Consider the following 25,756-nt stretch of genomic DNA (forward strand, 5'->3'; position numbering starts at 1 on the left):
TGCCTTTCTTTTCCTTTTATTAACAAATTGTAACAGCTTCACTGGACCTGTGTAGAACATTCACCAGACACAGATGTTTATAAAAAGACACCATTTTTCTTCATCCAAACAACGTCTGTCTCTTGTCAGCGTCCTTTAGAGCAGCACTGCTGTCACAGACCCTGTCCAGTCCTGGTCCCATCAGGACATCAGTCCCCATCTCTCAGCAGCTCCTGGAGATAGACTGAGTTGATGTGGTAGGCACTGATGGAGCTGAACTGCCAGTAGCTCCTGCTGTAGTGAGCCAGTGCTGTGTAGTAGCTCTGCCAGGCGTCGCAGTAGCACTTCCAGTAGTGCTCGTAACTCCAGCCCTCGGCCTGAGCATCATCCCAGGGGCTGCAGCTCTGCTCCTCCTCACTTCTGCTCCTGGCAGGACTGCAGAACCCGTGCTTGTGGCTTTTCTTGTGTTTAGCATTTTGTCTCAGGACTTTCTTCCTCACTTCATTTTGCCTTGGGACGTGGGATTGCTCCCGAGGCCGCTCTGGTGTAGGACAGACACCTGCAGGGCCCTGCTGAGCTGGGGACACAGCATTTGGGTCCTGGCTGTCTGAAAACGCCTCAAAGCACGAGTTGCTGGCCCTGCTATTAAAGGAATCCCTGGAGCTGGCTGAGCCATCACTGTCAGCAGACTCATCCCTGACTGCTGCTGTCTCTGGGTGATGTTCCATCTCTTCCCACTCCACGTCCCCATTTCTGGGCAGCTCACGTTGCTCTTCTGGGCCTGAGAAACTTAAAATCTCCACTTCTCTCTCTGACCCTTCTTTAATGAAATAATCATAGTCCTCAACAAAATCTGAGAAGCTCCAGGGAGTGGTGAGGTGGTTTTTGAAAGAAGACAAGCATGGAATTTTGGGAAGATTTTTTTTTAAGGCCTCCTCATCTGGAGCCTGAGCACTGTGCTGCCCATCCTTCCTGGAGATGGGTTTGACTCGATTCCTCTGTTCTGTGTGACTGCTGGAAGTTTTAGGGACTCTACTGTTTTTCTCTACATTTGCAGGATTTGTGCTCTTTTTTATCTGTTTTTGCTTCGGAGTCTTTTTTGGCCTTTCCACAGAAGAATTATCCCTTGGCAGATGAGAGGGAGGCTGAGGTATGGCTGAAAAGCCATTCTGGACAGGCTGCAGCACTGGTTGCTCTGGTTTAGGACACACAGCGTCACAATTCCCCACAGGACCTGTAGGTATTGCAGGTTTGACTTCTACCTCCCCATCTTCAAACTGCTGCATCATTCCGGGAGGGATTGGCTCTGCAAAGAGAAACAAGCAGCCCCTCAATCAAGTGCATCCTTCCCTCTGGAACTCACATGAGTACCCAAGTGAAGCTTCCCAAAATTGCCTGTTAGACATCAAGTGAGGGCCACAAATCAATCCTTTCAACTTTTGGAAGAGTTTAAAGAGCCAGAACATTTCCTTCACAGAAGGCATCAAAGGCTGCTCAAGACAAACACCACATGTCAGGAGCAGAGTGTGGAGAACATGGACTAAAAGCAGAGCAGCCCCAGCAGAGAAGGCACACATCAGCCCCCTGGGGCTGTCTGGGGCTCTGGCTAACAGGAATCCACCCAGCCCAGCTGCATCCCCAGCACAGAGCCCACCTGGCAGAGGAAGGAGCTGCAGGTTGCACTTCTGAGCGATTTTCATCATGGTGTTCTCCTCCTCGCCACGGCAGCAGTAGGTGACAGCCAGACCCAAGGTGCCTGTGGGACAGAGCAGAGTCAGAGAGCCCCAGCAGAGCTGCAGGGGCAGCAGAGCTGCAGAGCTGCAGGGGCTGCAGAGCTGCAGGGCTGCAGGGCCCAGGGCTGTCCCCACCGAAGCGCCCGGCGCGGCCGATGCGGTGCATGTAGGTCTCCCAGTCCAGGGGCACGTCCAGGTTGATGACCAGGTTCACCTTCTCAGCATCAATTCCACGGGATGTCTGCAGCAAGGGAGGAGGAGAAAAGGACAGAAAGTGAGAGCTGAGTAACTCCACAGAGCTTTAAATAAATACAGAACCACAGGGAGCTGGAAGGGACCACAGTGAGGTCATGTGGGTCCCCGGTCACCCCCAGCACTCACAGCACACTGCCCACAGAGCAGCTTTTAGGTGCAGAGCAACAGATAAACTGAAAACTATTCTTGAGCCAGATCTATCTGTGATAGCCAGATCACAGAATGGGCTGGGCTGGATGGGCTCTAAAAGCACCATCTCATTCCAGCCCCTGCCACAGGCAGGCAGATGAGGAATGGGGGTGATTTCACAGTGAAAAGAAGTCACAGTCTACGGTGCTTTATCAGCACATTGATGCTCTCTCCAATTCCAAACCAAATCTAATCCCCTAAAGTAACTTTATGTGCAATACCCTGCATGCTGTAAAATTTGCAGGGCAGTAAATAAATTTGAAATAGAATTTGTATAAAGCTTGTTTGAAAGCACTAAAAGCTCACCAAGTCTGTGGAAATCAGAACTCTGCAGTGGAATTGCTTTAATTTGGCCATGGCATCAAGTCGCTGATTTTGATTCATGTTGCCTAGGAAGATGAAAATTAAAAGCAGGTTACATTCTTCATCTTTATACCCTCACATTCTAGAAAATGCTGCTTTTTATCATCAGAAGTAAGTTAGAAACTTCCTCAAACATCAGTTCCAAATGAGTAAAGAAAGAACAAACAAAACTGGAAAACTCAGTACAAAAACTCAGTACAAAAACAATTCCTTGTAGATTGAGTCTTAAAAGACCCATGAAGATTCAAATGCTGTGCTCAACCATTTAACCAGAGACCGTGCAGGACATGACTTAAGATATATTTTCCTATTTTAGGTCTTATTTTGCACAATTTCAGTGGAATCAGAAAACTGTGACTGGATTTACCTGCAATGCACTCGGCAGGGAAGCCTCTGGACGTCAGTATTTCAGCCAGGTGTTGAGCCCTGAGGGAACACACACACTGAAAACTGGAAATAAAACCCCAGGCCTAACAACACCTGGCCATTCTTGGGTTACTCTCAACAGCCAAGGACTGCAATCTGGTATTTTCAGTATTTCACACTGCATTCCTCAGGCTGTATTTCACACCTGAAGTTTGCAGACTGCTCTGAGACCTCACAGCTCCCATGAATTTCTCCACATGCACAGAAATTCACCCATGGTTGGACATTACCACCACTGCTTTCAAACAAGCTTTGTCCAGGTGTTGTTCCAAATGTATTACCTGCTGTGCAAATTTGAGAAGACTAAGGCCTGGTTGAAAGGAATCTTGCCAAACAACTCCTGCAGGTGCTGGGTTTTTTCCTCAAAGGTTTTATGTGGGAGGGGATGGGAATTCACAATTTTGTAGTACTGCTTCAGCCCTGAGCAGGAAAGCAAAACAACAGATTAGGAGTTGCCATAAAAACATGCACAGAGTTCTGTAAACATGTGATGCTGCAGCTGAAGGGAAACTGCAAACAAAGAACCTCCAGAAGGAGTTTTTCTTAAAAGACTGACATTTTTTGAATGGATAGAAAAAGCAGAGAGTTCCATTTGTCACAGGTATTTTAAAAATACACAATCACAGGCTGGTTTGGGTTGGAAAGGCCTTCAAGGACCTTCTCATTCCACTTCAAGATTCACTACATCAACATTGGCAATCAACATTCCTTAACTGAACAACTCAGGGGTGGAATTACAAAAACTCACTCATTCTAAAGGCACATGTTTTGGTTTTAGTGTCCTCCTCTTTAATCTACTGCTGACTGTGTCTCTCTGCTTTTATCTGTGCTTACCAAGGAGGCCTGGATCCGTGGGGTTCAGCCTCACAAACGTGGGTTCCCTCATGTACCTGGTGAGAGCAGCAGCCAAGGACTCGGGGTAGGTGGCTGAAACTGCCAACATCTGCTTATTGATGGGCAGGGAGGAGTAGATCCAGCTGAGGGACAAAAGCACAGCAGTTATGTACACAAGGGTGCCAGGTGTCACCACACAGCCTCGAGAGAAGCCTCGTGCCTCACTTGATCTGCTCCTGGAAGCTGCCCTCCTCCAGCAGCTTGTCTGCCTCGTCCAGCACGAAGAGCCGGATGCTGGCTGTGCTCAGGTAGTCCAGCTCTATCAGCTGCTTGATCCGCCCTGCAGGGAGGGAAAGCACAAACACCTTCAAAAACACGAACCCAAACGTGCCAGCCTTGAACTTGTGAAGTGTTCCCGAGCTACCTTTGGGGCTGTACCCAGTTAATGACAACAAACACAGTCAAGGCTTCCAACAAACACACCGAGCTTCCCTCGGGTACCGAACTGGGGAGGGTCACAGCCTACCTGGGGAGCCCACAGCTATGTGACACTTCTTCAGCCTGCTTCTGTCCTGGCCCAGAGGAGTCCCTCCAATGAACACATGGCACTCCAAGCCTTCCATTTTTATCCCAATCGTTGTGATCACGGCGTGGATCTGCACTGCGATCTCCCTCGTGGGAGCCAGGATCAGGATCTGTGCAAGGATTAAACGGGAGGCTCAGAGCCGCAGGATGGCGCTGAGAGCCGAGCCCCAGGGCCGCGGTGATTTAAAACTCGGTGTCTCACGGCTCTCCACGCCACATCCCCCCAAAGCAGCGGCTCTGGCCCGGTGTCTCACGGCTCTCCACGCCACATCCCCAAAGCAGCGGCTCTGGCCCGGGGCGCCTCACCTGCGTGGCGGGGCTCTCCAGCAGCACGGCGTCCAGGGCGATGGTGGCGAACACGCAGGTCTTGCCGGTGCCAGACTTGGCCTGCACGATGAGATCTGCAAAGAGAGGCCACCTCAAAGGGGGTGAGGGCCGGCCCCGCCGCGCCCCCGGCCCCGCGCCCGGCCCGCCCGCTCACCCAGCCCGCAGCGCCCCAGCGGGATGGCCTTCAGCTGCACCGGCGACGGCCGATGGAAGCCGGCGGCCTCCAGCCCCGCCAGCACCGGCGGCGAAAGCAGCAGAGAGCCGAAGTCGGAGGGGCCGCCGGGCACCAGCACGTCCCGGGTGCGGAACCGGGCCCGCGCCTCCATGGGCGCCGCCATCTTGGCGGGGCGGGAGGGGAAGTCTCGCGAGAGGTGCCGTAATCGCGCGCCGGGCGGGCGCCGTGCCGCCGCCAGGGGGCGCCGCGCGGGAGGGAGAACATGGCGGCGGCCCCGCCTCAGGGCGGGCACGGGGAGCGGCCGCGCTCCGCTCCGCACGGGCTGTGCCCTCCGAGCTCCGTACAGCCCTGGAACAGCCCGAAATCACCGCTGGGTTCAGCTCCTGGCGCTGCACAGACACCCCAAACCCCCGTCCTGTGCCTGAGAGCGCTGTCCGAACGTGTCCTGAGCTGGGGCCGTGCCCAGCCCCGAGGAGAGCACACAGCTCACACAACACTTTATTTATGAGCCTACAGAAAACTCCTACCAAAAATGAACAGTGTAGTATTCACTTAGCAAAGGGCAAACGTGTTAATCTGTATGTGCGTTACTTACTACCCTCTATAGGCCATTTATTTTAAATGGTGGGTGGGTTTATGAATAACAACTTTTATCGTGGCGCTTGAGAGGCTCTGGACACGCAGCTTCCATTCACTGCAAGGGCTTTGGAAAATCTCCACAGTGGCTCCCACTGTACAAGCACATACACTGTGTCATTATTCTTCCACTGCCGGGCAGCCTAAATGAATTTTAATGCCTTTGGTGTATCACAGGCTTTGAAATTCCTCATGTCTGTACTCCTGACGGGGGAGAAAAGTCTGTCAGACTCTATTCAGTTATTATTTTATTATGATATTTTCCTATGGATATCTGAGAACCGAGCTCAACCCTGCAGGGCAAAGAGCAGTTCCAGTTTGGAGAGCTCGGCTCCAGCAAGGGGAGCACACCGGGTGGCTGGGACAGTGCCCCAGAGCACAGGTAACAGCACCTACAGACATTCTGCTCTTCCAATTATTTTTTAATTTTTAAGTGGATATTCTCATTGTTCCTCAAGGGGAAAGAGTCTCCGACATGAGATAATTGTCTCTCGATAAATCTGGGAAAGGAGACAGACAAAGACACCTGGACATAAACATTTGATTAAACAGAGCCTTTCATAACCCTTTTAAATTGATGTGATTTGAACAGACAAGAAAGAGCAGCGAGGAGGGATTGTTCCCAGGGGGAAGGGCAGTGAGGAGGTGACAATCCAGCCCCCAAGAGCCATCGCAGGAACTGCTCCCCTCTCTGTTTTTCTCACTCCTTTCTCCAAGGTTTCACACAAGTTGCAATACAAGCAAGGTGATCTGGAGACAGACATTATTTTCTGTGGTGCATTAATGAGACATTCAGACACCGCCGTCATTCTCAAAGACGCTGCTGTTTATTTAATTTCCCTTCAGCTGTTCCATGCAGACAGACTCCAAACCTTCTCCCTGTGTGTGAGACACCCTTGGCAGATTTGTTGTCCCTCTCCCACTGGTCTTGGCCCTGACTGAGGTGTCTGTGTCACATTTCGGCTCCTGCAGCTCTGTCAGTCGACCCCATGAAAGGTTTTGTTTTAAACCTCATTCCTGTAGTAAATCTTTCCTGCTCCTGCTCCTCGGTTTGCTGTGAGCTCTGGAAGCGCTGTGCTGTGCCGTGAGTCACAGCATAACGAGGAATCTTCGCCCTTCAGGCCTTGCTTTACCTCAGTGACTCTCCAGCCCTGAATTCCCATCGTCGACCTTCACATGTCAGCCCTGCCAGGAGGAATCTGCAGCTCCCATGACATGGCTTTGCTTCTGCTTGCAGTGAGAGCCAAAGGAAGTATTCCTGCTCAGAGCATCCTTTGGAAAGCTTGACATTTCATCTCAATACTCTGCAGGCACAGTGGGTCCTGGGAAAGGATTCAGGTTAGTAAAAGAAGCAGATGAGACTAAAATAACAGGTTCTTTTGAAGGGATATAAACTCTCTAGCTTGGGGTCATAACAATCATTGAGGTTTTAGGATGTAGAAGAGCCCTGCTAGTGAAAGTTCTTCCTCCCACATGCACTGAGAGCATGTTTTATTCCTCCAAGGAAGTGCTCACCACATTTTTGTCCCTGCTAGAAAGCACACATCACATATTTGATTTTAATTCCATGCTGGAATTTCCCCTGAATCTATCAATATATCAGCTTTAGGTAAATGATGTTCTAAGACACCTCTGAGTGATGTGGTTTATGCTCAAGGTCACTATTTCAGACTATTTCAGCCTAACACCTGAAATACTGGGACTTAGTACTTGTACTAAATACTTCCCACAAATTTATCCACTTCCTCCTTTTGTTATAAATCTACTCTTCATTTCCAGCACTTAAATTCTTCTTGTGACTTTGAAATACTGAGGTAAAATGCTCATGGATAATTTGTATTGGCTTCCAGAACTGTTGGGTTGTGTCTATTTTAAGAATATGTTCATTATAGATTTGGACATTGCTACTGCAAACAGGCACCAGCCTTTCCTTATTCCTTTGCCTTCAAAGGATTTGTCTTTCAGATCTGCCAAGACATGGAATTATTCAGATCAAATCTGGTTTACATAATATTTGTAGGATATTTTGCAAGTGAGATAATCTCATCCTCCTCTCCCAGATGTTTTCAGATTAATACAGGGAAGTTTCTCTGTTCTCTGCAGCACGTGTGAGTCACTCTTTGGAGTGTGGGACATATTTGTGTGCACACTGCCATGGAAACTGTGTTTGTTCTCTGTACAGTAGAGCCCAGGACAGTGAAAGGGCCATTGATGCCAGCAGAGACAGTGACTGCATATTCACCACCAAAAATTGACTGGGAGCACCCTGCACATCCACTTCCCCCTGGGAAAACAAGCTGCATGGCAAGTTACCAGGGAGCAGCAGAATCTTCTCCGTTGCTTTAGTAACTGACAGAGTTGTGGGTTCTTCCCAACGAGGCTGGTGCGTGGAGATGTCAGAAATAATGATGATGATGAGGAGGAGGATGGTGATGTCTTACATCCATCTAAGGCTCATTTCAGTGCCCTCCTGTGCAATGGATTTGGTTCCTTGTCAGGCACATTCTTCACAAGGATCACAGAGAGCTGCCCAGATTGCAGATGGAACCTCAGGTCCGTGGGGGAGTCACCACAGGCACATGCACGGGTGCAGCTGCAGAGAAAAGCAAGCAGACCTAAGGGATCAATTTCAGCTCTGCAGAGAGAAATGCCAGCATTTCACTCCTGTTGTTTTCCTCCAGATAAATAAACATCATCCCATTTTAATCTTAGATACCAAGGTTTGCTAAATTATTTTTTCAGCTCGTATGAGCAGGATCTAGGTCACGAAAACGCAGTGAGCTGAGATGAAATCCAAGAGTTCAGCACCAGGCAGCACAGTGGCTGCACAAGGAGCTGCCCTGGTTCTTACTCCTGGCACTCCAGGGCAGGCAGAGCAATGCCAGGAGCTGGAATTTGGCTGGAGCAACCTTAAAAGTTTTATTTTGAGGATGGGGCATATTGAGGCTGGGGCATGTCAGAACTTTATAAATGCCACAAGTGCAGAGGCTGTATGTACTAAATTGACTTAATGGAAGAAACAGTCAGATTTTCAGGGCTATTTTACCTCCCTATGCACAAATATAAAACCAGACCAAGTTCTGACATTGTATCCTTACCTATGGTGGCTGGGTGTTTCTGCCCCAGTGGGTTTAAACAAGGATGGATGCAATTCAGGTCATGCTGCAGCTCAAGTGGGAGGAAATTCTGAAAGGTTTGTCGTCAGTGTGCAAGAAAGTCGAAAGGAAAGAAAATTCAGCGATAACTACGCTTGTTAGTTCAGCAAAGAGCAGTCACGTGGGAGCCTGGAGAAACCAGATCAATGAACTGAAAGACAACAAATGAGATGAGCCTTCAGCTGTGAAGGGATGGATGTTTCCTCAATCAGGAAGGAACGAGGCAGTTCATAGAAGTGGAATACTCCACTCTGAAGGAGTATTCTAATTTTTGCCCAAGGATCTCAGTTTTTCTTTTTATCCTGAAATAAACCATGTAGCCTTCTGCTTGAGGGTGTTTTATTCTTGGCTCTGTATTTTCTCAGAGATCTGATTTTCCACTGCACTGCACCATCTGCTCATGGTTTACACCACGACAGAGCGGAAGGAGTGCAGGGCCTGGCATGAGGTGTCGGTGCTGCTTTGAACCAGTTGTCTACACGCAAGAGAAAAATGCTGCTTAGTAAGGAAATCCTACTGAGAAAATATTTCAGATTTTTTTTCTCTTCTCTTGCAAGTTTCCAGGAGTTTGGAGCACATGAATATTCCGGTCTTTTCTTTATTCTGTGCTCATGAACTCCTTTATCAGTCTCCTGGGACAGGAGCAGCCCTGGAGGCTGGAAAATGGATCAAAAAGATGTCCTTAACAGAAGCCAAAGAGAGCCAGGAACCTCTTCCTGTTCATCTGCCAGCAGATCACAGAGTTTGGTGTCTTGCAAAAGAGGCACAGGAGCTTGCAGCATCTGCCACTTGCTCTGTGCACGTGCAGGTGGCCCCTGAATCCTCGGCACACGCTGAGGGTGAGCACTGTGTAAGTTCAGTTTGATCCTCCCAGTAACCCTGGCTGTCACTGGGATCTCTGCTGTACTGTGACACTCAAAGGGGAGGGTGATGAACAGGAGTGATGAACAGACCTGGCTGCTGAGCCAGCCCTTCTCACCATGCCTGGGACACTGCAGGGCCCTGGGACACTGCAGGGCCCTGGGACACTGCAGGGCCCTGGGACACTGCAGGGCCCTGGGACACTGCAGAGCCCTGGGACACTGCAGGGCCCTGGGACACTGCAGGGCCCTGGGACACTGCAGGGCCCTGGGACACTGCAGGGCCCTGGGACACTGCAGAGCCCTGGGACACTGCAGGGCCCTGGGACACTGCAGGGCCCTGGGATCCTGGGTCATCGTTCCCTGCTCGTTCCCTGTGCCTCAGCACTGCCCGAGCCAGGGGCATTCCAGCTCCTGTGGGGCCATCCCAGCCTGTCCATCTCTCACCCTGCCCATCTCTCACCCTGCCCATCTCTCACCCTGCCCATCTCTCATCCTGCCCATCTCTCACCCTGCCCATCTCTCACCCTGCCCATCTCTCACCCTGCCATATGCTGGGATGGGCTGTGGACGTCCACACCCCAGCCTGGCCCCTGGGGAACAGCCAGCTGGCCAACAAACCCTGCCAGGTTTCAGGGAAAAAATCATAGCTGGGCTAGCTGGCTTTCACTGCAGGAAAGACCCGAGACTGGCAAGCACCCACTCACATCATGGCATGGCCTGCTGGAAGTGATTCGCTTTTTGATTTGTTCAATAAATTAATCTCTACTGCCCCATGTTCTACAGAGCCTCAAAGAGAGATGCTGTTCCCATGCTGAACAGATGGGAAATGGGAACCCTGAAATGAGCAAAGAGAAGGGAAATTTTGACCCATAATAACCGAGACACTGGAAGGATCAATAAGCATTAACTCTGGAGTGTTTCCCAAACACATCTGAAAGGGCAGATCGCAAATTTCCCATTTAAATTGGACTTTGACACAAAGGTCAGCTTCAAATACACCAAAACTGATTTCTATAAACAAAAAAGCAAACAAACCAAATCTTATTACCTTCTATAAAAACTGTTTTTCTCAAAAAAAATAAAGACCTAGAGAAGCAAAAAATTTATTCAGTCTTTGTGGAATTTATTTGGTTTGAAAACTTCAAACCCTTCCAAATTCAGCAGTTACCAAGCCTGATGATCCCAAAGCGCTTGTATTTTTGCCCGGCTCGCTTGTCCATCTGTTTGGTGTCCTGTGGAGAGAAGCAATATTAGAAGTTGTTGATCTGAGATAAAAGAATCCCGGTCTTAGAGGGGCTCACCCGTAGCTCCGACATCCCCCGTTCCCCGCGCCGAGTGCCGCGGGCTGAAACAGCGAGGGGAAACTTCCGAAAATAAACCTCGCTAAACACTTGGAACACCTGACTCTGGTCTCTGAACACAGCTCCGTGTGTGTGTCCCTGTCCCCGGTGATGGGCACGGGCAGCTCCGTGTGTGTGTCCCTGTCCCCGGTGATGGGCACAGCCAGCTCCGTGTGTGTGTCCCTGTCCCCGGTGATGGGCACAGCCAGCTCCAGCTCCGTGTGTGTGTCCCTGTCCCCGGTTACCGGCACGGGCAGCTCCAGCTCCGTGTGTGTGTGTCCCTGTCCCCGGTGATGGGCACGGGCAGCTCCGTGTGTGTGTCCCTGTCCCCGGTACCGGCACGGGCCCCCGGCCGCAGAGCATCCCTCGCACACAAACGGGGACACCGCGACTGGGTGGCTTTGCAATTTCTCCCGATTAAAGCCATGTAGGTTAATCCGTGCTTTCTGTGGGGTGCTCCGCGTCTGCGGAACAACGTGCACGACAAACCAAAGCACCCAACTCCGGCCGGCAGCAGGGCCCGGGGAGCGCTGGGCTGGACCCGGGGAGCGCTGGGCTGGACCCGGGGAGCGCTGGGCTGGATCCCGGGGAGCGCTGGGCTGGAGCCGGGGAGCGCTGGGCTGGATCCCGGGGAGCGCTGGGCTGGAGCCGGGGAGCGCTGGGCTGGATCCGGGGGGCGCCGGGCTGGACCCGGGGAGCGCTGGGCTGGACCCGGGGGGCGCTGGGCTGGACCCGGGGGGCGCTGGGCTGGATCCGGAGCAGAGCGGGGCTGGATCCGGAGCGGAGCGGGGCTGGCTCGGGAGCGCAGCGGGGCTGGATCCGGAGCAGCACCCGCCGCCTCCAGCAGGGCTGCGGGGCCGGGGCCGGGCGGGGGGATGCGGCTGCCCCCGCCCCGCCGCCCGCACACGCGGCCCCGCCGCCGCCGCCGCGCCCGCCCCGCGCCCTGCCCCACGGACACCGGACAGCCCCACGGACACCGGACAGCCCCACGGACACGGGACAGCCCCACGGACACCGGACAGCCCCACGGACACAGGACAGCCCCACGGACACCGGACAGCCCCACGGACACAGGACAGCCCCACGGACACCGGACAGCCCCACGGACACCGGACAGCCCCACGGACACAGGACAGCCCCACGGACACAGGACAGCCCCCCGGACACCGGCCAGCCCCCCGGACACAGGCCAGCCCCCCGGACACAGGCCAGCCCCCCGGCCAGCCCCTCTCCCCTCCCCTCCCCTCCCGCGGCGGGGCCGCTCGAGCCGGGCCATGGAGCAGCACCTGCGGCGCCTGCGGCAGGAGCTGGTGAGGGCCGGGGGTCGCGCCGGGGGGCGGCTTTGGACGGGGCTGGGAAGGGCTCGGGGGTCCCGCCGCTCCCATCCCCGTGAGCGGGGGCAGGTCCCGGTTTCGGGTCCCGGTTTCGGGTCCCGGTTTCGGGTCCCGGTTTCTGGTCCCGGTTTCTGGTCCCGGTTTCGGGTCCCGGTTTCGGGTCCCGGTTTCGGGTCCCGGTTTAGGGTCGGGGGTCCCGCCGCTCCCATCCCCGTGAGCGGGGACAGGTCCCGGTTTCTGGTCCCGGTTTCGGGTCCCGGTTTCGGGTCCCGGTTTTGGCTCGGGGTCCGTCCGGCTATCGGAGAGAACCCGCGGCGGGGCCGTGCCGGGGCTTTAGGGACAAGCACAGGTCAGAAATGAGAGCAGCAGCCACACAGATGGACAGGAACAACTTTCTGGGGATGCAAGGGCTGTAAAGGAGCGCTGGCAGCTCCGGTACCCCGTGGAAAGAGTTCTTGAATAGGAAAGCCTTTGTCAGGAACGAGCGCTGTTCTCTCCTCCTGCCCGGGTCCCCTCGCTCCCGGGGCTGGCTGGGCTGCGATGGCAGGAGGAACTGATGCTTCCCAAAATAGGGTTCCAGCGGGTCTGGCTCGGAGGCTGCCTTGATAAATAGATAATGAGAACAAAAGGGGAAGGCAAGGCAGAGCACGAGCGGCTGGGTGAAGTTTCTGAAGGCGAGAAGCTCCCGGTTTGGACTGGAAAGGAGGTTGGTTTCGGCTGGAGCTGTGTACAGTGCCTGCATTGCAGGAAGCATTCCGTGTGGAAAACCAGCGAGGCAAAGTTGCAGCTGTGCCCAGGGCAGGAGAGCCCTGTGCTCCTCCACATCCCGGGCTCTGGGGACACACGGGCTGGGGCACTGGCCTTTCCCTCCCGAGAAATGTGGCAGCAGTGACACTGAACCTGCTGGCGTTCCCAGTGTTTCCCCAGCAAACACAGGAGGTGAAAAACAAACTAAAACAAAGGGAAATGGGAGTCACTGGTGTGCTGTACACTGAGTGTGACAAATGAAATGCAAACTGGGACATGTGCAGAATAATCTGAGAGCTCTTGAAAATCTGAGCTGGGAGCTGGGATGGGAGAAGGAATAATTCCCAGAAGAACATCCTAAGAATAAGGTTCCTAAATCAGTGTTTTGTCTTCTAACCAAATCTGTTCTGTTATCTGAGCAATATTTTTGTAGAGGAGCCTGAACATTGCACCTCTGAGTCTAAAACGTGCCTGTTTTGTAGTGCCAAATATAACTTCTGAAGAGTCAATATATTCAACAGAAAGGCAGAGCCCTCACACTTCATGTGCAAGGCAGGAAAAAATAATGCTTTAAATGAGAAAACTCTGGCTTTCTTCAGTCCTTCAGTCCTGCAGAAATTGATTTTTTCAATTGTAAAAATGCAACAGTTTTTATTATATTAATGAACCATGGCTTAGCCTGGCATGGATCTGTGTGTGTGCTTGGCTTAAAAAAGTGGCAAGGGGCAGATATCACCTTCAGCTGGACGAGCTGTGGCTTGGCTGAGAGCAGCCTGGGTGTCCTCACGTTTGGTTTTCAGCAGTCCCATTCGTTCCCCCTCCCACCACCCGGGTTTTGTTATTCAGACTTTAAAACTTCCTTTCCCACGGCTTCTGCGGGGATGCTGCAGTTGTGGGCGCAGCTGGACAGAGCCTGGGGTCACCTCCTGCAGCCCAGAGTGAAAGTGGGAAGTGCAGCACTGGGATCCCCAGCAATGACAGCTTGTAAAAATCCGTTCTGGAATGAAAAGAGATGAATGTTTCTGTACAGAGCAGCGAGCAGCTCGAGGGCCAGCTGGGCCCATCTGCCCCACGGGCAGTGGGAGCTGCTCTGCCACAGCCTCGCTGCTGGGCACGTCCTGCCCCCAGGAGAATGCAGGAATGGTGAGGATGGCTCTGGGCACCCGGGGCCTCCCGAGCAGGGCACCCCTGGGATGGATGTGTGAGGAGCACACCCGGCTGTGCTGTGCCACGAGCAGCCCTGCTGTGCACAACGTCCCTCTGTCAGGAGCCAGCCTCGCTTGGGCTGCTCAGTGTCTCATGGCAGGGTCACAGACTGCCCCATTAGCAGTTTAGTTTGTCTCTGGTTTGGTAAACCAGACTTCTGGGCAGTTTTGAGGAGGGGATTGTCTCAAAAAGCAGTGGATGTTGGCACAGCTCCCAGTTCCCAAGGAAAGGTTATCTTCCAGTGCAACTCAATCCCCCAGCAGTGTGAGATAGGAGGATTCCAGCTCTGTTTTTACTTTCCTTTGCTTTGTTCATTAAAAACATATTTAATTGCTGCCGTGCTTGGCTGGGGCTGCTGGTGAGCCCCAGTGTCACCTGTGCCTGAGAGCAGAGCGAGCCGTGCCAGACAAGTCACCGAGCAGTGAGCTCTGGCACGCTCGCCCTACTCTCCCCATTTCCTCTGGGAAAGCTCTGCCAGGGCTCCCGAGGATGAATCTGACCCCTTTCAGGCAGTGAGGGAGAGCTCTCCCGTTCCACTCGCATGTTTTCCATTGTAAGCTGATAGTTTCTGGCATGTGTGGTGTCCCTTTGATTGGAATTCATTCAGAAGCTTCCACATGCAAATGCTGCACAGGCAGGAGAGCCTCAGCTGACACAGCCATTCATCTGCAGGCTGCTTCCAGGGGCTGGGATCCCCATCCCGGCCTGACACCGGCCTGTGGAGCCATTCCCAACACGCTGTGCCAGCTCTCTGCACCCAGCCCCGGCTGCAGGAAATGCTCAGGACCTTCTTCTCCTCTGGGGAGCCCCTGGAGATTGATGGACACGCTGTGGCTTGTGGGATGTGCAGCCTGGTGTGTGGGTCTGGTGATGGAATAAGCTGTGATTCTGCACCCCTGTCATCTGTCCTTCCCGTGCAGTGTGCCCCAGAGCTCGGGAATGTGCCATTTGTGCCATCAGTCCCCATCCTCAGAGCCCTTTGGGCTGGATCACATTTGGAATCTGCAGATGCTGTCCTGAGGCACAGCAGAATTGTGCCTGCTCCCCGAGCCACAGAACATTCTCTCAGCTGAGGGATCAGATTTAACAGATTTAACTCAGAGGAGTTCATTTCTGTGCCCCTGTGCACACAGCAGTGCCACCCTGCACTCAGACACACTCTGCACTGATGTGCAGCATCACCCATGGACCATGGGAGGGGGCTGGGGGCACATCTGCCCCCAGAATAAATCAGTTTTCTGTCTGGGCACTGCTGAGTCCACAGGGTAGATTTATCTGGGACGTTGGGTTTGTGTGGCTGTAACAGGCAAGGGGGCACAGCCACGTCAGCTGTGCTTGTAACTTCACTTGGCATGCTTTGGTCTTTCACATGAATCCAGAATATATCCGGGGTTTCTCTTTTTACTGGGAGGAAAAGTATTAAAGTCACTACTCTGACTTGAACTTTTAATGTTCTCCCTGCACATTTGTCATAAATGCACTGAATTACTGGGTTTGATAGAGTCTGACTCCCTTTTTACATTAATTTATGTCCTGGTAGACAATGTTTCTTGCTATGAATATCCTGCAGGAATAGAACATTCGGTCCGAGTGAGAAATACAGCCAATTATTTTTACTCTTTGTCTCACCCTGGGTCCTGTTCCGGTAACTGCACGCTCCGAGAGGATCTGCTGTGTTTTCATTCCTGCTCCCTTGGAAGGGGCAGCTCGGCTGTTTTGCAGTCTGGGAGGCACAAATGAAGCCCTGAGGGTCTGGTGTCACTGCTCCAGCTCCAGCAGGTGGGAACAGGCAGCTCCACGTGTGTCTCTGCTCAGGCAGGTCCTTTTTGGGTGGCTGTACCCCTGGCTGCAGCAGGCAGCTCCAGAAGGTTGGGTGGTTGTCGCAGGATCTCATTCCTTGGTGTTCCTGGGGGGAAGGTGCAAAGGAGAGACTTGACAGCAGATGTCCTGTCACATCTAACTGGGGAGAGGAGGCACTCACAGGCCTTGTCCTCTGGGTTATTTCCAGAGCAGTCACCTAAGGATGAGGATGGATTTTTTCAGACTCCCAGCTTCACATAATCAGGAATGTTAAAGAGCAGATTCCCGGGGAAGCAGGTCTGGGCTGAAAAATGACACTTTTAACCATCTTCTTCAGTGGCCAGTGTGTCCTGTGCTCTCTCTTATCCTTGGGTTGTGAGTAAAAGTCTGGAGCCTGGAGTTATTTTTGGTCCACTTTTATCCTGGTTGAGGAGAATTGATTTTTCTGATTTGCCTTTGAACACAGGGAGTGTGTTTGGGAAGCACAGAACAATATCCCTGCAGTGGGAAGGAAGGTGGAGAATGGAGTGATGTGAACCACATCCTTCATGGTTAACATCTGCTCAGGATCTATTTAAATTGTTGTGAGGGGGAGTCCCTGGTTCAGTTTCAGCATCCTTCCTCTTCAGATAAACTGAGCTCACAGTTAGCATCCTCATGTACCCCTGACATACCCTGGGGAGACAAGAAGTAAAAGAAGGACTTGGAATTATTGTGATAAAACACAAGGACTGAAAGACAACTGCAGGCCCTTGGCATCCTGCAGGGGAAGGAAAAGAAAGGTGGAACTGGAGCTGGGGAGCAGCTCGGTGTGAGCTGTGCAGCAAGGCCGTGCCCAGCCACAACTACAGCCTGGCTGGGGATTAATCCAGTCAGTGACCCAAAGGGAAACACAGGAACAATATCATCAGCTCAGCAGTTCGAAAATAATTTCAGTCTCTATTATGTCATCTGCTGTAAATACCAATTGTTTGCTGCTGGCTCTGCTGCCCATCAGAACTATTACTGAAAACTATTTGCCATTTGTTCTTTCCTGTTCTCTTAGCAATAACTTCCTCTCTGTGCATTTCTTTTACCCAAGAGCTGGACATCTGTCTTCCTCCTCACTGACAAACACACTCAGGGCTCTTCTCCCCAGCCCTGTGCTCAGCTGAACGCTGGGGCTGTCTGGGCTTTTCCTTCCCATCAGCATCAGCAGTGTGATGTGTGCATGGGCTGGGGATGCAGACAGCTGGGAGAGCGACTGGGTTCTGAGAAGTGAAGGGATTGTGTCGGTGAAGGGAGATGTTAACAGAAAAACATCTGTTCCCAAATGGCTGGGAGAAGTTTATCACTTACCTGGGACGTGGGCAGTGACAAGGAGAACCTCCCCTGTTTGTAACTCTCGGGTATTTGAGGCTGAGTTTGATGAAGTGCCAGGAACTGCTGGAGGAGGCTCCTTGGGACAGGCTCTGCTGTGTTGATCCGAGGTGGAAGATCACTGATTTCCCGAGTGTGTGAAGCAGCTGTGGGTTATTGTTTGGGGAGTGAGGAGCTCATGGGAAGGGTGGCTTCCAAAGCAGTTGGTGCCTTTGCTGCTCAGGGTGGTGCATTTCCAGTGCAAAAAACACTCTATATATGAACTCTGGCAGTTTCTTGTTTGGTTCCCCATCACGCTGAACATTCCCTGCTGACGGTTTGAAAGTGGAACTTTGAATTTTGCTTGGGGTGTCTTAGTTTGAGCTTTGCTGTGGAGGAGCACTGAGGCAGAGCTGCCTGGGTGTCACCTGCACAGGAGGACTGAGCCAGGTAATGCCTCAGTGCTGGAGAAAGGAACCTCTCCCATCACACAGCAGTCCCAGGCACTGCAGGAGAACACAGCCCTGTGAGTACTTGTCTTGCTGTAAAGGGCATGAGTTGGCTTGTGCAGAATTAGACAGAAAATATTTCATGCCAATTTTTAGGGATTGCAAAAGTTCCAGGAATAATGAGATCCAATTTGAGGCATCTCATTTTTTACTGGTTTATAGAGACAGATTTGGATATCTGCATGTTGTCATGGTTCTAAGAGGGCTTTTTTTGGAAGCCAAACAAGCAGTGCTATTGAGGGGCCAAGTGTCTCAGATGAGACACCCTGGGAATGCTGCTGGATTTGTGCATCAGGCTCTGTGCAGAGCAGAGTGGCAGCGCTGCTGGGGTTTGCAGAGGCTCAGGCAGAGATCTCCTCATGTCCAGCTCACACTGCAGCACCTGCAGGAGCCCAGCACGCTCGGGCTCTCTCCCCACACCACCTGGAGCTCTCTGGGATTCTGGGGCACATTCATGCTCTGTGTGCACTCACAGTTCATCACAAATTTGAGTTCCTTCTGCATGAAGTGTGTGGCCAAGAGCCAGTGAGGCTACAAGGGCTGTCTCTTCAGCCTGGAGCTCCCATCTCCTCCAGCAGTGCATCCATTTGATTTCCAGCCCTATCTGCTGGATTATTTGCAGAATCCCTTTTTCTTCTCTCAGACCAATAGTTCAGTCCTGACCCTCTGCCAGGGAGGTGATCTCTCTTCTCTGGGACATGGTTCCTTTTTGGAGAGTCTTAGAGAAGCCAGTCTGAACTTGGGAGATCTTGGCAGGGAGGAGGGGCTGGCACTTAGACACTGGGGAAGGTTTATTTTCCCTCCAGAATTTTCTTTCCAAGGTGAGTACTCTTAATTGCAGGTGGGTGGAATCCAAGCCCCGCAGGCTGTTTGGTCACCAGGCAGTGACTTCACTTTGGGTTGGGCTTCCCTCACCCTCCATTCTGTAAAAGACTGAGCAGATACCGTGAAGAGCAAAAGATAAAGGAGAGGGGGTTGCTTTGCTTCATTTTTTAGCTTGCACAACCCAAAATTGTTGTTTCAAGCACAAAGCAGTGTTTGCCAGCAGAGTTAGAGGTCTCAGGATGTTGAAAGCTGTCGCTGCTGGAGGGATGGAGCATGACCAGGGCCAGCCATGGAGCAGCACAGAGAATCCCAGCCCAAAACCTCCTCCTCTCCTGTCCTGTGCTGCCAGGGGCAGCTCAGCCCCGGCATCCCCACCTCAGGCATTCCCAGGAGAGGCTTTCCACACAGGAAAACATCCCCTCTTCTTTTCCAGCGCTTCAGGCTCTCCAGTGTGGTGCTGGCACCAGGTTTGGCAGCCCCAGCTCCTTTGCTCAGGAGAGGTTTTGGGCTCGGGGCTGGGGGCTGGGGGCTGGCTCTGGGTGAGGAGCAGCCCAGGAAGGGTTAATGCTCCCTGCTGTGCCCAGCAGGGCTGCCCCATGCCAGGACAGCTCTCTGGGGCCGGGGGAACGGGGCAGGTGCCGGGGGCAGCAGGAGCCCAGCCCCAGCAGGACCCTGCGCTCCCCACGGCGCGATTACTGCCAGGGGATTTGGTGGGACGTGGCCAATGAGGGGCCAAGCTGGCTCCAAATCCAGCTTTTCCCAAAGCCCAGATAAAACAGACTGCCATTAATAAGGCAAGAAAGGTTAGGACGAGCAGCATTACAGCAGATCTGGAGAGGTAAGGTGATAGTTGTGTCTGAGGCTGGCAGAGCATCTGGCCCCAGCGGGAACCAGGAGCTCGGTGAGGCTGGAACTGGGACATGATTTGCACGTCTGCAGCAGGAGTTTATTTGCTGATGTTAAGAAATGCCATAGCTGGAGGCTCTGGGTACTGGAATCAGGAAGCTGAGTAGAGATTTTCTGTATCTTTGTAGCTGTGTGCTCATTCTGGGTGATAAACGAGTTTCTCGAGAGGAAAGCTCTGAAAAATGACTGTAACCTGCAAGTGAGTTTAGTTTTAGGTTCTGGGGTTTGAAATGGGGATTTGTGGTCAGAAACTCTTGAGCAGGTTTCACTTAGAGAGCTGGGTTGTCACAATTTTCTGATGGCTGCTCTCTCTCGCTGCTCAGCTGCACATAGAGATGGAAATAGAGCAACTAATTGAACCAGCTTCGTTAAAATGAAGGAGATGTAGCAAGTAAAGCTTGGTACTGTAAAACTGGATATAAGAAAAAGGTAAAAAGCTGGGCTTTTTCACCCTAATCTTGAGATCTGTTGCTGTACAAAAAATGGTGTTGAGCCTTTTAGTGCTGGTGGCAGCGTGGGCTGAGGCTTCCCTCGCCGGGGTAATCTCTTCTGCAAACCACCTCAGCCCAGTGTGGCACGGCCTCACCTCCAGCCCTGCCAGCCCTGCTCTGCCTCCCCCTCCTAAAAAAGAAGTGGCAGCTGTTGGAAAGTGGAGCCCGTTTGCTTTCTGGTGCTGCTTTGGGAATATGATCCAGATCCTGCGTGAGAGAGAGGAAGCAGCAGAGCGAGAGAGAAGGGGGAGCTGGGAAGCTCTGGAGAATTGCTTGCTTATTTTAAGCCTGGTGTAGAAAGTTCAATCTTTGTAGTGAGGTTCAGGGATGAAGCAGAACTGCTGCTAAAGGTCCTAGCCTGGGAATCCAAGAATTCCTGGTTGAATGTAAGTAGTCCTAGAGTTTGCTGGTTGTTCTGGCAAAATTTCCAGTGCATTGAAATGTCTTTGATTGTCCTCTAGCAAGGGGTGCCTGTGCTGAGGGTGTTGAGAGCTGGTGTGTTATGGAGTAACAATTTAATTCTTCCTGGGGCTTATTTTTAATCTACTTGAGCACTTCAGGTAAGGAAGCAAAGCTCTGTTCTGGCTCCCGATTTCAGCTGGGGACAGGACACAAAACACTCAAAAGTGCGAGAATATTCCAAAACCGGCGGCAGCCAAAAGATTCAGAATTCTCCACCTTGGGCTTCTGCCAAGCAATTAATGGAAACTCAAACTCCTTATTTTTGTTGTCAGGTCAAACAATCCACTTCTGTCAGCTCCTCTTATCCCTAGAGGGACACTCCCAGAGAAGTCCAAGGAAAGTTGGGGTGCTGTTGGCTGAAGTGGATGTGGCGCAGGTGGGGCGTGTGGCAACTGCGGCCAGGAGGGAGGGGATGGACCAGAAAACTGCTGAGCCCTGCTCTGCTGTCCCCTGCCCTGGGGACACTGCTGGGGACACTGACCCGCTGTGCTCTTCCTCCACAGCTCTCCATGAAGGAGGTGGGTGACGGGCTGCACGAGCAGATGAACTGCATGATGGGCGCCCTGCAGGAGCTGAAGCTGCTGCAGGTGCAGACAGCCCTGGAGCAGTTGGACATCTCGGGGTGCCGGAGCCCCCCGGAGCAGCGCCGGTGCTGCCGGAGCGGAGCCGGGCAGGACTCGCGGCCGGGCCAGGCGAGGGGACCCTGCCCCCCGGGCCTGGAGTGTCCCGGGCTGTGCCATCCCACCGTGTTCCCAGAGAGCGACCACCCTGGAGAAACCCCCTCCTCCTCCTCCTCCTCCTCCCGGAGCCCCAGTGGGGAGGCTCTGTGCCCCCCAAAAGGACCTTCCTCGGTGGCCGGCAGAGCGGAGCGCGCCCGGCCCCGCACACCCGACAGCACAGCTTGGGGGTGGCCACCGGGCCAGGAGTGCCCGGGATGTGACGATGGCCACGACTGGACCTCGTCCCTGATGTCCCAGAGCAGGAACCGGCAGCCGCTGGTGCTGGGGGACAACATCTTCGCAGACCTGGTGGGGAACTGGCTGGACCTGCCCGAGCTGGAGAAGAAGGGGGAGAAGGGCGAGGAGTCCCTGTCCGTGAGCAGATCCCAGGAGCTCTGCAGGAAGTTCTCCCTCACAGCCAACATCTTCAAGAAGTTCCTGAGGAGCGTCCGGCCGGACCGGGACAGGCTGCTCAAGGAGAAACCTTGCTGGCTGCCTCCTGAGGACAAACAGCCCCAGATTTCCAAGAGGTCCAAAAAGATCAGCAAACTCAAGGGCACGTTTTACTTGCCCCTCCACGGGAACCTGCAGAGCCATCACGGCAAAGCAGAGAGGTGTCCCAGGGCAGACAGCCGTGGTGAGCACCCCAAAATGGGCTCCAAGAAGGTGCAGGACTCCAGGGACCTCAGCCAGGCGGGGTTTGACATCAACACGGCCGTTTGGGTCTGAGCCTGCCCCGTCCTCTGCTCTCCCAGCACCATGTTCACCTTCCCAGGAGACTCCTGAGCTCTGCAGGGACAGGACAGGAGTCCTGCAGGACGTGCTGCGGGCTTCACTCGCCTGCACGTGGAATTTTCTGGACAACTGCGGCTCCAGGGACTGCCTGAGCAGCTGCTGGCACAAGTGGGGAGACCTTTGGGGGCCAATATTTTGCCGATATTGGCAAAAATAATCTTTAGCAGCTTTAGGGTGAGTGGTGCCGCAGGTGAGCAGCTCCTGGTGCCAGGCCCATTCCACCATCTCCACCTCAAAGGCTGCAGCACAAAATCCACGGTGTGCATGTGTGTGTATGAGTGTGCAAATACATATATATATATATAGTTTTGTTAAAAAAATCTATTCCTGCTTGTGTGCACTTGAAACTGGGTTACAAACCAGGCATCCAAGCCTTGTACCTGAAGCACTTGTTATTTAAATGGAAAGAAATGAGTTTGAATTTATAAGACTTGAACAATTGCTGAGTGGGGGGCAGACCCCCAACTTTGGGGGTGTTTCCCCTTAAACTGCATCCCTGGTGCCCTCCCAGCACCTCTCCCTCCCCTGCCAGCTCAACCAGCAGGGCACAAGGCTGGTGCCGGGGGTTTGTGGCCTGGGGGTCTCGGTGGGTTTGCCCCTCTCCCCTCCCCTTGTCCCTGTGGATCACTCCAGGTACAACACTGCTGAAGTTTATTGTTGGATTTTCACCCAGATGCAAAGTTCAATCCCCCATTTCTTGTTGTGTTCCCTGTTGCTGTTGTACAAACCTCGTCCTGACAGAACCAAGTTCTTCAGTGTCCGACTCTCCAAGAGTTTCCAATAAAGTGGGATCGGTCTCGTCTCCGCTGTGGGACAGCCTGGGTCTCTTCTGTCCCAGCTGGGCTCAGGCAGTGTGGGGAGCAGCCAGAGGAGGTTCCATTCAAGGGGAGGTTGTAAATCCTGGCAGCTCCCTGCCAGGGTGCCAGCACTGCTGCAGAGGCACATCCCCTGCACAGCCCCGAGAGCCTCCAGGGCTGCTTTGGCTTCTCATCCATCCTGGTCCCCCCACAGTGGCACAGGCAGGGGACAGAGGTTTGGGGGGACACGCTGCTGCCATGGGTGAGCCTCAGGGCTGGGCTGGGGGTCCTGAGGAGCCCCGGGGAGCTCAGAGCTCAGAGCCTGGCGATGGAATCACAGCCTCAGCAGAACCTGTTCCACTCACTCCCGGTTCAGGAGAGCCTCACGTGCCAGCAGGGCATTATTTGTTTTAAACACACAGCTCTGTTGCTGTTGTAACTTCCCAGGGCAGAGAGGCCAGTGGGAGAGGCGTGGAGACAGAATTCTTTTTCTCCTTTGCAAATTAAATATAGGCACAAGGCAGCCGTGTTTGTGCCCATACAAGGAGAGGAGCAGGGCAGCCCCCGAGCTCAGCACTCCTGCAGGAACCTGAGCAAGCTTTTCTCCTTCCTCCTCTGGCCTTCAGGGCTGCTGGCTCCCCCTTCCCAATGTCTCTGAACGCTGAAAAGCTGCTTGTGAAGCATTTTGTTTTCCTTCTCTTTTATCAGTAGCTCATCCTGCTTGTTACCTCCCTGCTCCTTTCGGAGGGGAAGCAAAGAGAAGGAGTTTTCCAGAGAGGGGAACGGCTTTTCCTGCACCAACCTCAGTCCCCAGGAGTGTGGCCTCAGCCCTGGGCTCCTCTGCAGCCCAGACACAACCTGGGGGTCCCAGCCTCGAGCCCTGGGACACCCCCATGGCCAGGAGCACATCCCAGACGTGTCCCACTGGCCCCAAAGGCTGAGCCCCAGGAGAGGAGCGCTGTGCTGGGTGCTCCCGTGGCTCTCCTGAGTGCTGAGCCCAGCCCAGCAGCTGCTGGGGTTCTGCCCCAGCTCTGGGGCCCCAGCAGGAGCCACGGGAGCTTTCTCTGGAGGAGCAGCACTTGTGGCCCCACGTGCTGTCAGCAGCTGCCCCCGGAGCACCGGGGCTGTGCCAGGAGCTGCTCGGATCAGCTGCTGGCCTGGCCTGTCTGTCCCTGCTCCAGGAGAGGCCTTTGCTTCTGCTGGCATGAGGAAAGGGCAGCTCTTGGCCCCAGCTGCCTCCCACGTCTTCCTTTCCCACCCAGAACGCTGCAGCTCCGGCTGGCACTGCCCAGGCTGGCCCTGAGAGCAGGGACAGAGCCCGGGGAGCTGCTGGCACCCCTCGGCCCCAGGGACAGGACAGACGGGGTGGGGGCTCCTTAATGTGCTCCTTTCCCAAAGGGACCCTTTGCATGGACAGCTGACCCAATGCCCAGCGTGCTTTCAAACCTGCTGCTCTTCCCTCTGCCTCACAAGTGTATCTTCAAAGGATGTTTGGCATTAAAATAGGATTTTCCAGGGTGTTTGCAGTGACAAATCCAGTGTGGTCTAGGCTTCAAACACTTGGAAATAGCAAGAAAATGTGGCTGAGTCTCAAAGTTCATGAGAGAAAAAAATATTTAATAAATATTCCTTATAGACATTCAAATAATAAAGAATATCACCCAAGCCAGACATCCTCCCTAATTTAGTCTCCAGAGCAGGATCTGCTGATAGATCAGAGATGGGTTTGTGAATTACCATTTCACTTCTCCAGGGACTTTTCCTGAAATCATAATGGCTTTTGCTCCTCTTCTTTTCTTCATGAAACTGCCATGAAATTGTTCTCCGTTATTAAGTATGAAACCCTCCTAATTAGCACAATGACAGTGTCTAACGAGGCCCTGGCTGCTCTGCATGGCTGCTGGGAGTGGCTAATCCCAAACACGGGACAATAATTACAGGAGCAGCTCCCTGTGAGCGATGGCAGAGGCAGCCTGGGCATTGGGATTTATTGGAAATCTCTGCTCAGTCTCATCCGAGGGCTGGATGAGCAGCACATCCCGGAGCTTCCACAGCCCAGGCACCCAGCACTGCAGCTCCACAGCCCTGGAGTGGATGAGTGCAGCCTCTGGCCCATATGGAGAGAGGATTTAGCTCTCACGTTAATCGAGTGCTTCTCCAGGAGCTGCTCCTGCTCAGCCTCCCTGGGCTTTCCCTTCCTGGTGCCCACAGCCTGCTCCCCGGGCCAGATGGCCTCCAGAAGGCTCCCAAATGTGCCTGTAATTAAAAAGCCTTGATTTTCAAAACCATTTCACAGCTTATTCTTCTGACAATGAGATGGGGCTTCTTGGGCTGCTGCAGGGCAGGAGGAAAGGCAAACACGGCTGGCAGCGTTTCCCTTTGCACTGACACGGGGTCCCTTCGCTGTTTGTGCAGTGGCAGGACCAGGGGCAGTGGCTTTAAACTGGAAGAGAGCAGGGTTAGACTGGATCTTGGGAAGGAATTCCTCCCTGGTCCAGGTGTGGCTGCCCTGGATCCCTGGCAGTGCCCAAGGCCAGGCTGGATGGGTTTGGAGCAGGGTTTGGTGGGAGGTGTCCCTGCCATGGCTGGGGTGGAATTAGGGGATGTTTAAGGTCCCTTCCAGCCCACACCTTCTGGGCTTCATGAAACTGAAACTGAAGCCACTGAAACTGGGGCTCCCTGTTCACCTGTTAACTGTTCACCCTGTGCCCTGCACACCTGAGCTGCTGCTGGAGCCTCGTGGTGCTCGTGGTGCCCGAGGCTCAGCCCCGGCCGTGAGCCAGCCCTGCTGCCCTGGAAGCTTTCCTGACTGCACTCCCAGCAAACAATTCCCCCAGCTCCCCTCTGCCGAGTCCAGCAGTGAATTGCCACATCCTGGCTGAACTCAGATCCCTTCGAGTCAAAGTCCAGCGCTGGTTTATTCCCTCAGGCACATCCCCAACACCTTCCCTGCAGCATCCACCAGCA

General features: G+C 53.4%; 2 protein-coding genes and 1 long non-coding RNA gene across 6 annotated transcripts; 2 read left to right on the top strand and 1 right to left on the bottom strand.

Annotated features, from left to right (window-relative positions):
• On the bottom strand, positions 1–5,096 carry DDX20 (DEAD-box helicase 20). Of its 2 annotated transcripts, XM_086862302.1 has the most exons (11): positions 4,846–5,096; positions 4,671–4,765; positions 4,306–4,474; positions 4,005–4,119; positions 3,780–3,922; positions 3,227–3,365; positions 2,887–2,945; positions 2,463–2,545; positions 1,848–1,953; positions 1,634–1,735; positions 1–1,285 (listed from the first exon to the last, which is right to left on the bottom strand). In XM_086862302.1, exons 1-11 carry the CDS (start codon positions 5,027–5,029, stop codon positions 189–191), a joined length of 2,292 nt encoding a protein of 763 aa, XP_086718428.1. In that variant the 5' UTR covers positions 5,030–5,096; the 3' UTR covers positions 1–188. The 2 variants fall into 2 exon arrangements, with proteins under 2 accessions (XP_086718428.1, XP_086718430.1); XM_086862304.1 differs by lacking the exon at positions 4,846–5,096 and having other exon boundaries at positions 4,306–4,568; positions 4,619–4,675.
• LOC147649402 (uncharacterized) lies at positions 5,092–10,622 on the top strand. The gene is made up of 2 exons (XR_015279102.1): positions 5,092–6,840; positions 7,606–10,622. It is a non-coding gene; the product is annotated as an uncharacterized LOC147649402 (long non-coding RNA).
• A 1,180-nt stretch (positions 10,623–11,802) lies between these two features.
• INKA2 (inka box actin regulator 2) lies at positions 11,803–22,794 on the top strand. 3 transcript variants are annotated; one of them, XM_086862311.1, is made up of 2 exons: positions 11,803–12,170; positions 20,982–22,794. In XM_086862311.1, the coding sequence occupies exons 1-2, from the start codon at positions 12,135–12,137 to the stop codon at positions 21,924–21,926; spliced, it is 981 nt and encodes a 326-aa protein (XP_086718437.1). In that variant the 5' UTR covers positions 11,803–12,134; the 3' UTR covers positions 21,927–22,794. The 3 variants fall into 3 exon arrangements, with proteins under 3 accessions (XP_086718437.1, XP_023797794.2, XP_086718438.1); XM_023942026.2 differs by lacking the exon at positions 11,803–12,170 and adding an exon at positions 19,302–20,402; XM_086862312.1 differs by lacking the exon at positions 11,803–12,170 and adding an exon at positions 20,542–20,854.
• The last annotated feature ends 2,962 nt before the right edge of the window (positions 22,795–25,756 follow it).

This window comes from Cyanistes caeruleus, chromosome 24 (assembly GCF_971803275.1).
Source record: "Cyanistes caeruleus chromosome 24, bCyaCae1.hap1.1, whole genome shotgun sequence".
Classification (NCBI taxonomy): Eukaryota; Metazoa; Chordata; class Aves; order Passeriformes; family Paridae; genus Cyanistes; species Cyanistes caeruleus.